This window comes from Drosophila willistoni (genome assembly GCF_018902025.1).
Source record: "Drosophila willistoni isolate 14030-0811.24 chromosome 2L unlocalized genomic scaffold, UCI_dwil_1.1 Seg168, whole genome shotgun sequence".
Classification (NCBI taxonomy): domain Eukaryota; kingdom Metazoa; phylum Arthropoda; class Insecta; order Diptera; family Drosophilidae; genus Drosophila; species Drosophila willistoni.
Genome location: NW_025814047.1, coordinates 11097314 through 11113749, shown reverse-complemented (window position 1 = coordinate 11113749; position 16436 = coordinate 11097314). Strand labels below are relative to the sequence as shown.

The following is a 16436-nucleotide window of genomic DNA, read 5'->3' as shown; positions in this document are numbered from 1 at the left end:
AATGTTTAGGATAGCCGAGATATGTGAGCTCACAGAGGCCAAAAACTGGAGATAGGTACCAAGCAAGCTAAATGTTGAGGACATCGCCACCAAACGACAACATAGGCCTGAAACATACACACAATGGTTCGAAGGACACAATTTTCAAAAAGTACCGCCGGCAGATTGGCCGACGGAAAGTACCAATGAAAGTACAGTCACTGAGGAACTGTGTCCTCGTTTCCTACATGCGAAGTGAACCAGCAAGAATCAATTAAGAGTACTTTACAAAATGGAATCGATTGACAAGGGCAATTGCATGTTGTCTTGCCTATAAGAGGAAATCGATCAAAAAAATACGTAAATCAAATGAGAATACAAACCAACTGGCATCCCGAATTAATGAAGTCAGAATGTTTCTATACCGGAACATACAACAAGAATGTTACAACGAAGAGTACACAGCCATCGAAAACGGCCACCACGTTTGCCGGAGTCCACTATGGAGGTTACAACTCTTCCTAAATGACCATGAAGTATTGTGTGTACGCGATCGAGCCAGTCGCTTCGCTCGCATCCCTGAAGGACGAATCGCTCTACTCACCCAACACTGGGTTACAAAGCTGATAGTCCGGCACCACCATGAAAAATATTATCACATGAATCATGAGACTACAGTAAATGAGGCGAGGCAAAAATATTTTATTCCAAAACTAAGACCTCTCCTTAAAGGTATTCGTCGAAATTGCCAACATGGTAAGCTGAGTAGTGCTCGACCCATTGCACCCTTAATGGCGCCCCTACCGAGGGCTAGACTGGGTGCATTCAAGCCAGCGTTTACGCATGTAGGAGTTGATTATTTTGAGCCGCTAACAGTTATCGATGGAAGAAAGTCATTGAAAAGATGGGGCATGCTGATAACCTACCTCACAATGCGTGCAATAAGAATTGAGATTGTGCATAGTCTAACCACGAACTCATGCCTAATGGGCTTAAGACGCCATATATCGCGCCTAGGCACACCAAAGGAAATATATAGCGATAACGGGACTAATTTTCGAGGGACCGATGCCTTTCTTAGAGACAAACTTCAACTCGATGATATAGGAAAATATCTTGATACTTCAACCCACCGTCAGCTCCTCACATGGGAGGAGCCTGGGAGCGCTTGGTGCGTTCCGTCAAAACCGTGTTATACCGTATAACACCAAATCAAAAATTCTCAGATGAAAGTCTTCTTACCGCCATGGCAGAGGTGGAAATGACGGTCAACTCCAGGCCCCTGACATACGTGTCCCTGGACGACGAAGATCAAGAAGCTCTTACGCCAAATCATCTGTTGCTTGGCTCATCAAATAGAGAAAAACCGATTTGCGATCCTGAACAAATCGACTATAAATGGTCGTTCCGCCAGAGTGAGATGTTCGCCAACCTATTTTGGAAGCGCTGGGTCAAAGAGATGCTACCAAACATAACACGAAGGTCCAAGTGGCATTTTCGTACTTATAGTGGACGAAAATCAGCGTCGTAATACCTGGACAAAGGGTCGAGTGGTCGAAGTGACCACCGAAGTAGATGGTCAAGTCCGCCAGGCGAAGGTACAGACACAATTAGGTGTCCTCTCCAGGCCAGCAGTAAAGTCAGCAGTCCTCGATGTCGGAAAAGATGAAGCAAGCTCCAGTGGCTCGCTTGCTGGGAGGGGAATGTTGCCGAAATTCGGGCCTGCGAATAAAATTTGTGCCACTGTATTACAAAACGGAACTTAAAAACTTTAAAACTCTCTCTCTCATCTTATTCTTGCGGTACTTTATTATATATAAATAGACACATAAGCGCGAAAAATACGCAGCAGGATTAAATGGATTAAATTTATTTCAAAGGCACTGGCGGAGGTAGATTAACTAGTCGAACGAGCAACATCGATGTTATCTTGCCGAGTTCCAAACACTGACTGCCCAATTCAGTTCATACTGATTTCCATGTGTGGCTCGGTCGATGGCTCCGTTGATGACTCTATCGTTAGCTCTGTCGGTAACTCAGTAGCTGACTCCACTAATAATCCTCTCAGAACTACGCTGTTGATGATACTATTAACCCTGTCGAAAACTCTGTTGATGACTCTGCTGATGACTCTGTCGAAACCCTGCCGAGACTCTGCCGATATTCTTACATAGCATGGCATGACTTTGTGCGTGTTATATATATATATATTTAATTTTTTTTTTTTTTTAATTTTTGTATTAATTTGTTGCTCTCATTTCACTGTACTCATCATTAAAAAGGGTAATCACACGAGTCTGCCTAAAAAAAAACGAATGGTTTTCTTTTCCTTATGTGTGTGTTTGATCTAGGCGATATATCCATGCATACAATTCCATACGTATACCCATACGAATGTGTCCACACATATGTACGTCACAAGCGAATCTGAAATTTGTTGCCTTGGTGGAAATGTGTGACGTAAGCGTCACACACTCACATTTTCAGGCTAATCTCTACAATTCGTATCGTGAGCGCACACATACACGAGAGTCAGCGACTCTAACCTCACGAGTGTATTGTACTGTTCTTTGTTTGGTGACGCCATAATTTATTGTTACTATACTCTTTTCTTTATATAAGTAATAAATAAAATTTAAAAAAAAAAAAAAAAATGCATACGAACATCATCGTTTTTTTCACACACACGCACTTTTTTTTTCTTAGGCACAATAAGAAAATACAATAACACGAAACGCAATGCGCCACTGTACTTGCAAATCAGTGCGAATGAGGGAACTACAAAAAAACAGTTGAATCGAAGCTATGTGTAAGGGCACTAAGAGTGAGAAGGAGATGGCAAGAGAATGCTCATAGCTCGCACACACACAAGCCACGAGTCAATCGGTGAACTGTCTTCTCTCACTCTTACTGGCTCCTTCGTGTTTCCCTGTCCCTTTCATGCACGTAACTGTAGTGTGCAAGAGTAAAACTAAAGAAAAAATGCGTGACACAACGACGACGTATATGCGACCTTTTAATACCCTAACCGCGAATATATACATACATACAAATATTTGCACTCCTGTGTGGACTCCAATATATATATGTATATATATCAATAAATGTACATACATATATACATATTTTAACTTTTCCTCATAATACTCATCAAGTAAGGAAGCTCTGGCTGGGGTATAATTCTCAGTCTCCAGAGTCCCGTCTACAGAAAATTTATTTGATCTGAAGACCTTGAAGAGTATTATGCGGTGAAATGGAGGCCACCTAGAGGGAGGAAAAAGGGAAGGGAAAGGGTATGAGGAGAGTCCAAGAGGAGCTGCAACGACTGATCCTGTCTGCCAAGCGAAGCCCGCTTGTCCAAGATCCCTTGCCTCTTGGACTGGGAAAGGGAGAGGAGAGGGAGACGTGAAGGGAAGACGTGAAGGAGACGTTGATCGTGAACATTGGCTGTCAGAAACAAAAGAACTACAGTTAGCTTTGAGATTAGAATAGTTTATTGTGCCCTTCATGGGCGTAGCGAATAAAAACAAAAAAGGAAGATAACAAAAAGGCCCCACATGGGCATAGTTAACTTAAAGAGTAATGTGATTCGTCACTTGGGATTGCTGAAGGAGACGGCGTTTCATTAGAAAACGCTAGTACGGAGCTTAAGCTAAAAATCAAATATACAAATATACTTATGTATGCTTTAAAAATTCACTTCGAACTCACAATCGATGCTTCTGCTGACGATATTGGAGCAGTGCTGTCTCAAGGGTCACTTTACGCCACCAATGAAAGGGAGTAACAACTCCCTTACCAACAGGTAATCGTAAAGAATTAGCTGCATGGAACCAGAGAGTTACACACCGTACGCCACCGTACTTGATATATATTCATCGGTGGCGCTGCTCCAGTTGGTTATCAGGCAGTATTTTTTATGAATTTTTGATATGTTGTAAAATACCACGACGTTTGAGGCTGTGCGAAATATTTCGGCGCACTGTTTTATATTTTTTTTTATTAATCGCGTTGACAACTATGCTATGACACAGAACAAATACAGATAGCACATAAACCCAACAACACGTTACGGAGTATTTTCAACAGGACAAATATATATATATAAAATACTGTGCAATGGGACCAATGAAGAAAACTGTGATAAAATGTATATAGGGACAACCAAATCGAGGCTAAAAACTAGACTATCACAACATAGATCTGACCATAAACTTCGTCAACACTCCAATATACAAAAAAAGGCACATATGGTCCACTGTGCCGCCAGTGTACATTCCCCAAATTTTGACGAAGTAAACATAATAGACCAAGAACAACATTACAACAAACGTTACACTTTGGAGATACCGCACATAATAAATACACCGACAAATATAAAACTTAATTATAAGGTAGATACAGACAACTGCGCGCATTTATACAGGCATTTATTAGGGACAAGTCAGTGTGTAGCTCCACGTCACAGTGTGCGGACGTGTAAAAATGAGTAGGTGTTTCTTGTTGTTAAATTATGTTATGTTAAAGTTAATCACAATTAAATGTTTTTATAGTTGCCCTGAAGACGACCACCGATGAGTGGTCGAAATATATCGGAAAGGAATAACAAACTATTATTATTTTGTTTTATTCACCCAAAAATTTGACCTCGAGCCGGCAAAACAAACAATAAAAGGTCGCAAAAAATCAACAATTAAGTTGACAACCATAGCTACGATGGCTTTTAAGTATAATCGCGATTGGAATTCTAAAAGCTTAGTAGAAAAGAAATTGGGGCCTCCTGCTTTTATCTGTTGAGAAAAAAGCTTTTAAAGAGCGGTCACTCACACAATATCAAATATACATGGGCTTAGACATTATTGCTAACAATCGCCGAACTCTGCGAATTGTCTGAGAATTTTAAACTTTCAATATTTTTTGCATATATTAGAAATGTTAGGCTTTTTTTGTAGACTTATGATTTTTCCATATTGGCGTCGACATTTTTTTTAAAAATTATTTTTCTGAATCACTCACACGACATCACCTACACGACACTTTTTCCAGTACAGTTTTCAATGCATTTACATATACAATTTTAGTTAATAAATTGAATATACAATGTATATTAGTATTTCAGCTATTAATACAAACTAAAATATTAAAGGGATAGTCATGAGGTGTTAACGACTAATAAACACTCTATTCATTTGATGTAACAGAAAAAGATATATGAATTTATTTTCAAATTGTATTTGCGCAACATATGTACATATGTATATGTTTATGTTTGTGTTTTTGTGTGACTCCGAATTTTTCAACGCTTTGATAATGATGGCTTTACTTTGGAGCACACTGCTTCCTTGTTAATTATCATTGGAAACATCATTAATTTTATTTTGCAGAAACTCTGTAGTTATACCCGAACCGAAATAAGCACAAAAACAATGTGCATTTTCCTATTTATAGGCATATCTATATATATAAAATTCTCGTTGTGTTTGTGTTTGTTACCAAACTACTCCGAAACGGCTCGACCGATTCTCACGAAATTTTTTATGCAGATCGTGTAGGACTGAGAATAGGCCAACATCTATTTTTTATACCCAAATAATAACGAGCTCACGATCAAAACTGACTAACTGTGCTGGATATTTGAACTACCCTGTGTTTCATACGAGTGAAATTAGACACACGGCCTACTTGATAAGAGATGAAATTCAACAAAAATAATTTAAATCTTCCAATCGAAACAGGCCGTGAAAAACCATATACAACGTTGAGACTTTCTAGATTTCAGTAAGGTGATGTACACTGTTGAGTTCACACGTCTTCGCTTGGGGATTTCCGTATACAAAAATTTAATTTTCCAGTTTTTTTTTCGGAACAAACAGTTGAAATTTTCTTTTAACTTCAGGACAAGCGTTCTGTCGCTATCGCCGAGTGTGGTTCGGTGGAAGGCGCGCACAAGAATTGTGCGTCTCGAGTTCAGTCGTTGTTACAACTCGAGTGCGACCGAACTCGCTGCGCTAATTATTGATCAAGAAAATAATACACGTTATACACCAATCAATTTTCCAACTTGATTTATTACAACAATGCCACGAACACGCAGGGGGGCTAATTTGAGTCGTCAAACAAACAGATCTAGAGGCATGCAAGATAAAAGAGCAATAAGATCAGATGCAGAAAGGCAACAAAGTAATGCAGATGTCCGTGTAAGAATGGCGCAGTTACGTGCATCACAATTACAAGAGGTACGAGATGAGCGAAACCAACAAAGACAATTGGAACGAAGAGAATCGCGCAGATTCGAGCATTTACATCACATTCATTTCTTCGACTAGCATTTCAGTATGAGCCTGATGTTGAATATTACGCTCATTCCAAAGTGGTAATTGGTACATTGGACAAGGAATGCCCGCACTGTCAAGCCCTTAAATTTAAAAATGAGCCAATTGGGATGTGTTGCTCATCAGGAAAAGTGAAACTTCCAGAAATTGAAACACCGCCGGAACCATTGCACGGCCTCCTTATTGGTACTGATCCAAATTCTTCGCTGTTCTTGCGTTCAATTCGGCAATTCAATTCATGTTTTCAAATGACATCGTTCGGAGCAACGGAAATAGTTAAAAATACTGCTGCAAATGGTCAACAATTTTACAAATTTACTTTATGGGTGGCGAGGACTCCGAACGGGCACTCGCCAATCGCGTGAATACACGTTGCAACTATAATCACCTCAATTCACCATTTGCAACGCGCATTGTCAGCGAGCTGGACGCTCTGTTAAATGAGCACAACGAATTGTTGAAATTATTCAAATCACATATGCATAAGCTACAAAGTGACAATCACGCTATTTTCATCAATCCTGATAGAACACCAGCTGGAGGGCATATACGTCGATTCAACGCACCTGTTGTTGACGACGTGGCTGGAATCATGGTTGGCGACCATACAGCTACGCGACAAATCGTGATTCGAAGAAGAAATAATTCTCTTCAGTCCATTCCTGATACCCATCGTTTATATGATGCTCTCCAATATCCACTCATTTTTTGGAAGGGACAAGACGGATATTGCATAAACCTTAAGCAACGAGATCCGGTAACAGGTAATTCATTCATTAAGAATATGAAAACTCTTCAATTAATACATGGATATCTATTTTTTATACCCAAGCTTTAAGAGTAGTAAAAGATTTTGCTCAACCTTTTGCCATCCATCTAAATTACTTTTACATTGAATGTTTTCGTAGTATGCCAGCTTTCGTTTTTCATTTATAAATCACTCAAATGTATATTGCTTAACAAATAGACTGTAATTTATACTTAACTGCAACTCAGCAATAGAGTTAAATAGAATTTAACATAGTAATAAGACGTTCAACATATCCAAAGACATCTACTTCAAGGGTTTAACTTGAATTTCAGCAATAAAATTACCAACCGCAATTTTAATTTTTCAAAAGCGGGCACAGCGAAGCGTGGCAGGGCATGTGAACATGCGCGTTCAAACGCTTCAGGATCCATCCGCCGAAACCTTTTCGAAACAGCTATTAGATATTGGCAATGGGAAAGTTGCCGTACATGAAAATACTGGATCAATAAAATTACCAACCGGTTCTTGCACAATCGTCCACTCGCAAGATGTTCTCATCGACTGTATACTTCCCGATGTACACACACAATATATAAATCTTGAGTGGCTGGCAGAAAGAGCCATTTTAGCAGCGAAAAATGTGGACGTTCATGGATTAAATTTCAAGATACAACAATTGTTGCCAACAGACTCTGTGTCATACAAATCTGTTAATACAGTTTGCAATACTATCGAAGCTGTAAATTACCCAGTAGAATTTTTGAATTCCTTGGATTTGCCAGGCATGCCACCGCACCACTTACAATTGAAAGTAGGATCCCCGGTGATTTTGCTCCGTAACTTGAACCCACCACGGCTGTGCAATGGCACACGATTGGTTATTAAAAAATTAATGAAGAACGTGATTGAGGCCACCATTTTAAATGGCAAGTTTCAAGCTAATAGGTAACACGAAATTCTTTGACTGTTAGGCGTTACGAAGTTCGCCGGGTTTGCTAGTAATATTATAATAATACATATATTACTATTATTAGGTATTCTTTTCGTAACACTGCTGCAGATGATTTATCTCAGTAAATAAGATTTCTAAATGACATTGTTATTTAGGCACGGAACCGCACTCGAGTCCCAGGCTATTGGTATGTACATATGTACAAACATATGTACATACATATGTACATAGTTTTCGTTTTAGACCATATCCATAGTTGCTAGTGCTAGTAAAACATTAGTAGGTTCATTGCTTACAAATATACTCTATAATTATAGTTACAACAAAGGAGTTGTAAAAAAAAAACTTATACAAGTATGTATGTACACGTAAATACCTTTAGGCCACATACATACATATGTAAATAATTTAATGAATTCGACACAACAAACAATTATAGAGCAAAAAAGCGTTAAATATTTAATCTCAACTTGTTTAGTGGCAATATTAAATACTCATGCCATTTGACATTCGTTAAAGTTGGCGCCAGCTTATCGGTAATTTCCCTATCCGCTCCTCTGACCCTCATTCAACCACGTTAACAAGTCAGATTTTAAGAGAGATGAGAGAGAGTCGAAGTAAAAAAGTAAGAGTACGTGGATGGAGGTTGGCAATTGTGCACGTTTTTACTTTGTCGATATCTTTATACTCTTTGTTAACGCAGCTTATTTTTAGATAGATTATGTTAAAACATAATTTTTTTTACATTTCGATAAATTGCTGATTAAGTAAAGGTTTTAATCAATATACTTTGATACCTACAATTGCAACTTTTAACAAATTAAACGTGGGAAATATTTTGTTCTCTCTACAGCGAACTGCTGTCTAAAGTTAATGTACCTCAAACTGTTAAAAGTTATACTTGGGGGTTGGTTATTGCTTCTGCTGAGTTTTCTTATATATGCCGTGTTTAAAAAAGACACAAATGCCGACAACTGAGACAGCTACATACATCCACTACCAAACCTTTTTCCATATGGCAGCATGGATACAATACAGCAAACGGTCCCATTCAGGGTCTTTTATAAAGATAAAACAATGCCTGTGTGAACCACCCCCTGTTTCTGATTTTCATGTTGTGAGTCCTTATCATATGGCGATTATTGTACCAAGTTCACATGTGAATTTACTACTTACTATAAGTTGCTTAGGCTGCTTAAAAGGAAGTTTTTGCGACCCCATAAAGTATATATATTCTTAATCAACATCAACAGCCAAGACGATCCATTTCTGTCCGTCCGTCCCTTTGAACACCCAGATTTCGGAGACTATAAGAGCTAGAGCCACCAATTTGGTATGTAGTCTCGTGTGTTATGTACAGTTATCAAGTTTGTTTCCAATTTTTGCCACGCCCCCTACCGGCCACGCAAATTAAATAAAACCAATTTTTAAAACACTATACTAACTAGAGACACCAAATTAGTAAATGCGCACATTTTGAATGTGTAAAGATTTTGCCACGCCCCTTTCCGACCCCGTGATTTTAAAAAAACTCGAGTATCTCCCGTAATTTTCTACCTTGTGCAATTACTTAAATTTGGTATTTTGATGGCTATTATATCAAATTTACGTATGCACGTATAATACCGAGCAAAATACCACATTTGATCAAAATCTGTCAAAAAATAGTCAAGATATGCATATAATGCATGCAATCGTTTTTCCATAAGGCCGAAGTGGGCCGTTGGCTGGTGGGAGCGCTAGGGTGCTCGTATGCTTGAATGAGCGAGATAATAAGATATGTTGTAAAATGTATATAAACAGAATTTTTTAAAAATACGTAAATGCGTTGATTATAAACCTAAGGTATACCTAAGTTGGCGAGACGACTTACTTACTTCATTTGAGATGGAAGCAATATAAATGCTTACCCATCATTATATTGATGATCTTCGAAAGATGCAAAATTTTTATAAGTTGTACTTTCTCACGACGTACATCTAAGTTTCGTAGATTCGAATAAATTTAGACAGGGTATAATGGATTTCCATTTCATTAGCATTGAACAAATTTTGCTTATGAAAGTTTTTTCATTGGCATTGAAAAAAAAATAATTTTAATGTAAATTTTTTCATTGGCATAGAAAAAAAAATAATTTTAATGTAAATTTTTTCATTCGCATTGAATAAAATCAATGTTAATAAAAAAATTTTTATTAGCATTAAAAAAAAAACAATTCTAATAAAATATGTTGTCATTAGCATTAAAAATGAAAAGTAATAACCACTTTTTTTGTTTTGTATTTGATATTGCCAATGAAAACACATACAGGAACAGAAAGAAAAAGCAAAACCTAACCTATGACCATTACGTAAAACTCGTTATTTTAAAAGCAAATAACTTTTAAATGAAACAATCAATACACAAACAAAACCTTTGAAGGCCCTTTTTGTTTTGCTCCACTCGCACTTTCTTTTTCTTCTTCTTCCCCCATGCCCTTGCAAACCAATTGTATGTGTCCATGCATACATGCATACACGTCAACGTTCAGCACGCATACACACACAGTTTATGTAACGTCGCGTGTTTGTGTATGCGTCTGATCTGCTGCTCTTTTTAATTTCAGCTATGACGTACTAGGCTGCTGGCAGTCCTTTCGACAGTGTTTGAGCAGAGCCAATTTATATTGACTGTAACTTGTATTCTATTTATCACATCGGATTGAAACATTGGGATCTTATGTTTTATTTTCAAAACAAACACATTAGTACATTTCATATGGATACTCCAACTCATTCACATATTTTGCGTATGTGATATAGTTATATAGTGTTCCGATCCGGGTGATTTTCATACTTCATATCACCCATCAGGTTTTAAATTGCTTAAGTACCAAGTTTCATCCTAATAGCTTTTAAGAGGGCTTAGTAAAACGCAACGGACGAACGGATGGACAGATGGACTCTGTTGATCAAGAATATATATACTTTATGGGGAAACGTCTCCTTCTCTGCGTTACAAACACCTGACCCATTTTATAGTACCCTCTGCAAGGGTACAAACTAAAACACAAGTAAAAATTATTTAACAAATACTTTAGGGCCTTATAATACAAACATTTATTTGTATGCCAAACAACTAAAAAATAGTTACTGGATTCAACCGATATTTCATGAAAAAGCTATCTATTTTGATCCTCCCATTTTAATGAAATTTTAATGGATTTTGTTTTTTAAGAGGCTTCTTTAAGAAGTGGGAATATGCTGTAATTATTTAAAGTCCAAAATTCTATCATATAATTGAAGCCGTCTGGTATTATAAAAACAGCCTAGCACATCACCAAATTTTTGTTGTTTGATTTTCTACACCCATTTTCGGAAGAACGAGAGACATAAACCTAGGTTGAATTTTAATTAAAATGTTGCAATTTTTTCGGGTAATATGAAATTTTAGACACCGATATTCGGCTATGCCGAAATTTATATACCATCGCAGTCTTTGCGGTATCCATTTTCTTAGCAGCATTTTCAACGCATGACTTCGACTTGTCTTGTAACGATCCTTTCTCGTCCCTTGGGATATTTCTACTATCTCTTGGGCTAGGTTCGGCACAACAAAATTTATTTTGTGCCCCGGTAAAGAACTCGGTTAGAACTCGTTGGTTTGATTAATGGTTTTTTGATCACGTATTTATTTATACTATTTTTGGGCTCGGCTGGGTATGACTAATTTCTCTGGAGGAGTCCCGAACTTGGACAGCGCTGATTGTGGTTTGGGTCCTTCGATGCTTGCTCCAGTCCGTCTCTCGTTCCTTGTGTCTCTGCTGGCTCCTATTTCAGACTCGCGATGTAAATACTTTGCCTGATATCTCCCTCTTCAGAATATCTCTGGAGCGCTGATTGGCCTTAGGATATATCCTATGGCTTTTCTCTCACGTTCCTGGCGTATCCTGATCTTCTAGGGACGTTGCTTCCACCTCAGTGCCCCCAGCCGTGTTTTAATGATGGTCATTGCGTGCTCGTGGCCTCCAGGATAAATCCCGTGGCCGTTTGTCGGGCAGCAGGATTTTCTCAGCGTCAGCAGGTTGGTATTCGTCAGGATATATAGATCCTGGAATTTCGGCAGCAGGATAAGATTGACTTCTCTTATTTTATTGCCTGGGCACGGTGTTCTAGTCCTATTCCAAGGACTTGTTGGTTATCTGATAATTTGAGAGGTTACTCGCAAGGCCTTCTCAATTATTCTATTTTTTCTTGATCCTTTTGACAGGATTTGGTTCACTAGGAGGAGCTTTTAAGGTTACTCGTAAGGCCTTAAAACTCCCTTAATTGATCACGACTTGTTGACTTGATGATTTCCTTGATGGTGTTGCCTTTATATAGGCTGCTCCCACGGCCTCAGGAATTGATTGGTGTAATACCGCTATACAGCTGGTACTTTTCCATCGGCCCTCTGCTTCCTGCCTCCCACGCATTCACTTGCTGCTATGGGTGGTGAAAGTCCCGTAAATCCTTGGCGCATATGTGTCTACTTTCTTTGTGGCTGCGCGCCCATTCGTTTCCTTGTCTTTGTTTTTCTCCCTTGCCTACATTGGCTTCTATCACTTTCTCATATTGGCATCGCTTTCCTATTGGCTGCCCATCTTATCCCGTTGACTTTCGCTGCTTTCTTTTCTCTGGCGGCGCTGCCGTCGCCCGTCGCTCCTCTTGATCCACTCGTCATACCCAACTTTGCCCGAATTCCCCCCCGTTAGAACTAGACATACATATATTTGTTGTATTCAACTTAATCTATTATTTAACGATAATTAGCCTGATTAATTTAATAAGTCATGGTGGTTGATTTTATCTGTATCGCAATCCAAGTCGCATATCGTATCCATTGGATAGAGGGCTTCCCCATTGCTCATCCCTCCTCCTTCGGCTTGCATATTCCCCTTACAAATCCACACGCCATTATCGTTTCTTGCGTTCATGCTCTCCCCCCTACTCCCCGAATCACAAGCATAGCCTTAACTTGGTTTCGTTTCGGCACCATGCATTCCCCGCACCCGTCTCACGGGCTTGCTTGGCCCTCACTTTTGTTCTCTTTTGTTCGCATGATTGCGGCTGTTCGCGATCTAACTGCTTTCGGTCTCGGATGCGTAGGCAGAGAGTACCTGCATTGGCCACCGGTACTCTGCCTCGCGGTCATACACACATAGTATACGTGTATACTCTCTCTGTGCTCTTGGATTTCCTTAATAGGCCAATGCCCTCTTTTGATTGTAGTTAGGCCCTCCAGCCTCGTTTCGTTTGCTCTTATACAGCCGATTTCGTGTATTATGCTTTATGCGTTTCCCCTCCTTTTTTTATGCACTCATACCATTACCATTAATTCACGATAGTTGGGCCTCCGCATATGTGTTGGTATTGACTCTCATTGCTTGTATCCATTCCTTCTATGTCGTTTTTTTTTTTTTGATTCGATGCCATTTTTTAGGTTTCTATTTTTGCATGCATATTTGATATATATATATATATATATTTGATTATATTTGATTATCGTAACGATACGATATTCCCATATCTTCGACTCACTCCGAGATGCGGTTTGCGACTTTGCTATTTTGCTCCCATTTTTTTTTTATATGATTCCGATGCACTTTGAGATTTTCAGCTCTATGTCATGTGATTTTTTATACCCTTGCAAAAAGGGTATATTAATTTTGGTCACAAGTGTGCAACGCATAGAAAGAAGCATCTCCGTCCATATAAAGTATATATATTCTTGATCAGCACGACGACAGCCCAGCATTCTTGCTTCACGCCCCTGTATCACATATGCTGGCGTAAATCCAGCTGACTCTGATTGGCTTGTATTTACTGCTAGTGTTATTTCCGGCCAACTCTCATCCCAGTTACGTTGATTTTTCCCCGTAAACTGAGCAATCATTGTTTTCACTGTTCTGTTTGCCCTTTCGGTTGGATTTTCTTGTGGTGTGTACGGTGTTGTTACCTGGTGTTGGCATCCCCATTCATCTAGCATTTTCTTGAATATTCTGCTAGTGAATTGAACTCCATTGTCCGTTATCACCACTTTAGGAGCTCCGAATCTAGATAGCATCCTCTCCCGAAAGGCCTTAATTAAATTCTCTGCAGTTGCCTTGCGCATAGGTATCAGTTCTGTCCATTTTGAAAATCTGTCAATGATTACCAGTAGCATTGAATTTCCGTGTTTCGATCTTGGCAATGGCCCCACAAAGTCAGCGCATACTGTGGCCCATGGTTCTTCCGGTATTTGTGTTACCATTTTGTATTTGTGTTAGGGTTTGTGTTGTTGGCATATTGTGCACTTTCCCACAAACGTCCTGATATCTCGTTGCATTCCTGGCCAGTAATATCTTGATGCAGTTCTGGCAATAGTTCGCCTGTTTTCTGTATGCCCTGCGTTGTGGAAGTATGGTTTTCGGTCATTACTTGGTTCCGTAGCGCTTTTGGCACACATAATTTCCATGATACCACCTCTTCTTGGCCCGCTCTGTGCGGAATGTTCCTGTATACCTGGCTATTTTCTGTTATGTAATCCGGATTTTTCTGTGGTTGTTGTTTTATTTTTCCCATTATGTCTTGAATCCACCTACACTCTTTGTTTGCTTGTCGTAATCTGGCACCATTGTCTACTATTCTTTTGCACCCTTCCATTGGTTGTCTTGACAAGGCATCGGCGACAATGTTTAATTTACCCTTTCGATATGCTATTTCGAAATCATATTGTTGAAGTTCCAGTGCCCATCGGGCTATACGGCCCGTAGGGCTCTCAAAGCTTTCTGCTCTCTGACGTGACGGTCGTGTTTTTGCATAGCTCCTGAGTTTTTATTAATATTTATTGTTTTTTCTCAATTTTTAATTGTGCTTAATTTGTTTACACTTCCGCTGGTGTTGTTCGCTTGACTCCCTTGTGTTTTATTTCCATAATTCGCCAAATTAATCAGTTTAAACAGTTTTTTCTTTTTCGTGATTAGTGTTTGGTGCAATTACATATTTTTTTTTCTTTTTTTTTCTCTTTCGTCATTGCTTCTGCAGTTGCTCCCCTCATCGCCCCCATCATACCATCAGTGCTAGTGGCTTTGTTGTTCTCTCTGCTTTGTGCTTGTGCTTAGCTTCTCTCCCGCGTAATCACTTTTGTAAGGCCGCCTCTCAAAGCTCGGCTTATAACTGTTCTTGCACTCTCTGTTGTGCTGTGCACTCTAGCTGTCTCTTTGTTTTATTTGTAATTATTGATTATTTATCAATAATTATCTTTGTGCTGTGAATTTAATTTTTCTATATATTCTTATATATATATAATTTTTTTGCCTTTCTTTCGGCTTTTCAATGGCTTGTTGTCTACCTAATTGCAAACATTCTGATCGTTTTGATGATCAGTATAGAGCAATATCTTGTTGGCTCTGCGATAATCTTATTCACTTAAAATGTGCTGGCCTCAATGGCCGCGACTACGACAAATTTTCTGGTTTGTCTGTGTCTAAGCCTGAGCTTGGCTTAATGCGATGGACTTGCCCATCTTGTGCCAGCCAGCAGCTTGATTTTAGCCGTATGTATAGGGATCTTCGTTTAAGGTTTCTTTCTTTAAACAAACTGGCCAAACAGCTGTCAAACGAGTGTGACTCTAGCGTTCAATTATTGTCGCAATTCAAATTTGTTCCACCTTCTGAGAAATTGCACAAGATATGTACCCTTGAGTTGCCTCGTAAGCAGTCGCCAGCTCTCTCTATTACTTCTTCTCCGATTTTACTTTCGCCTACACCATCTTCTTGTCCCTCTTTATGCTCTTCTTTTCAGATTGAAGTACCCATTACAAGCCCTGGTGTACCTCAATCTATCCCTCACGGGAACTCTGATCAATCACAGGATCATGCCGGCTCTCAATCACTTGCGGATCCCAATGCTCCTCCTCCTCCACTAACTGTAGTGCCCCATCGCAAACAATTATTTATTTCTAGGCTTGCTCCAGATACTTCTGAGTCGTCTGTGGCAGCTTACATTGGTAATATTTGCCCTGCTAAGGTTTTAATTCAAAAGTTTAAGTTTTCTAGGCCTCGCGAAATCTCCTCTTTTAAAATTACAGTACCAAATGAGTACTTCTCAGCTATGGTTGACCCTAATTTTTGGCCAGAGGGCCTAGTTGTACACGAGTTTGCACCCAATAAGCGCTCTCGTCCGTTGCCTGTCCACCTTCCTACTTTATCTTCTGCTTCAAAAAACTAATAACATCTAGTCTTTGCATTCATTATCAAAATGTAAGAGGACTTCTTACCAAGCTGTCGAACCTTTTCTGTGATAGCCAAACCTTTTCAGCTGACATATTAGCTTTCTCTGAAACTTGGCTTAACTCCTCTGTTCTAGATAATGAAATTCTTTCTAATAATTTTATTTCTTATAGGCTTGATCGTGTTGGTCGT

General features: G+C 39.1%; 1 protein-coding gene across 1 annotated transcript; it reads left to right on the top strand.

Annotated features, from left to right (window-relative positions):
• The first annotated feature begins 5639 nt into the window (after positions 1-5639).
• LOC124459970 lies at positions 5640-8238 on the top strand. Its single transcript, XM_047009903.1, has 2 exons — positions 5640-7075; positions 7395-8238. Exons 1-2 carry the CDS (start codon positions 6634-6636, stop codon positions 8009-8011), a joined length of 1059 nt encoding a protein of 352 aa, XP_046865859.1. The 5' UTR covers positions 5640-6633; the 3' UTR covers positions 8012-8238.
• The last annotated feature ends 8198 nt before the right edge of the window (positions 8239-16436 follow it).

What these genes read in the sequence shown, in the direction of transcription:
- LOC124459970 (XM_047009903.1), top strand. Translation starts at nt 6,634, where the DNA reads ATGGGTGGCGAGGACTCCGAACGGGCACTCGCCAATCGCGTGAATACA. An exon ending in GCAACGAGATCCGGTAACAG is followed by an intron (nt 7,076 to 7,394) that starts GTAATTCATTCA and finishes CTTGAATTTCAG; the next exon opens with CAATAAAATTACCAACCGCA.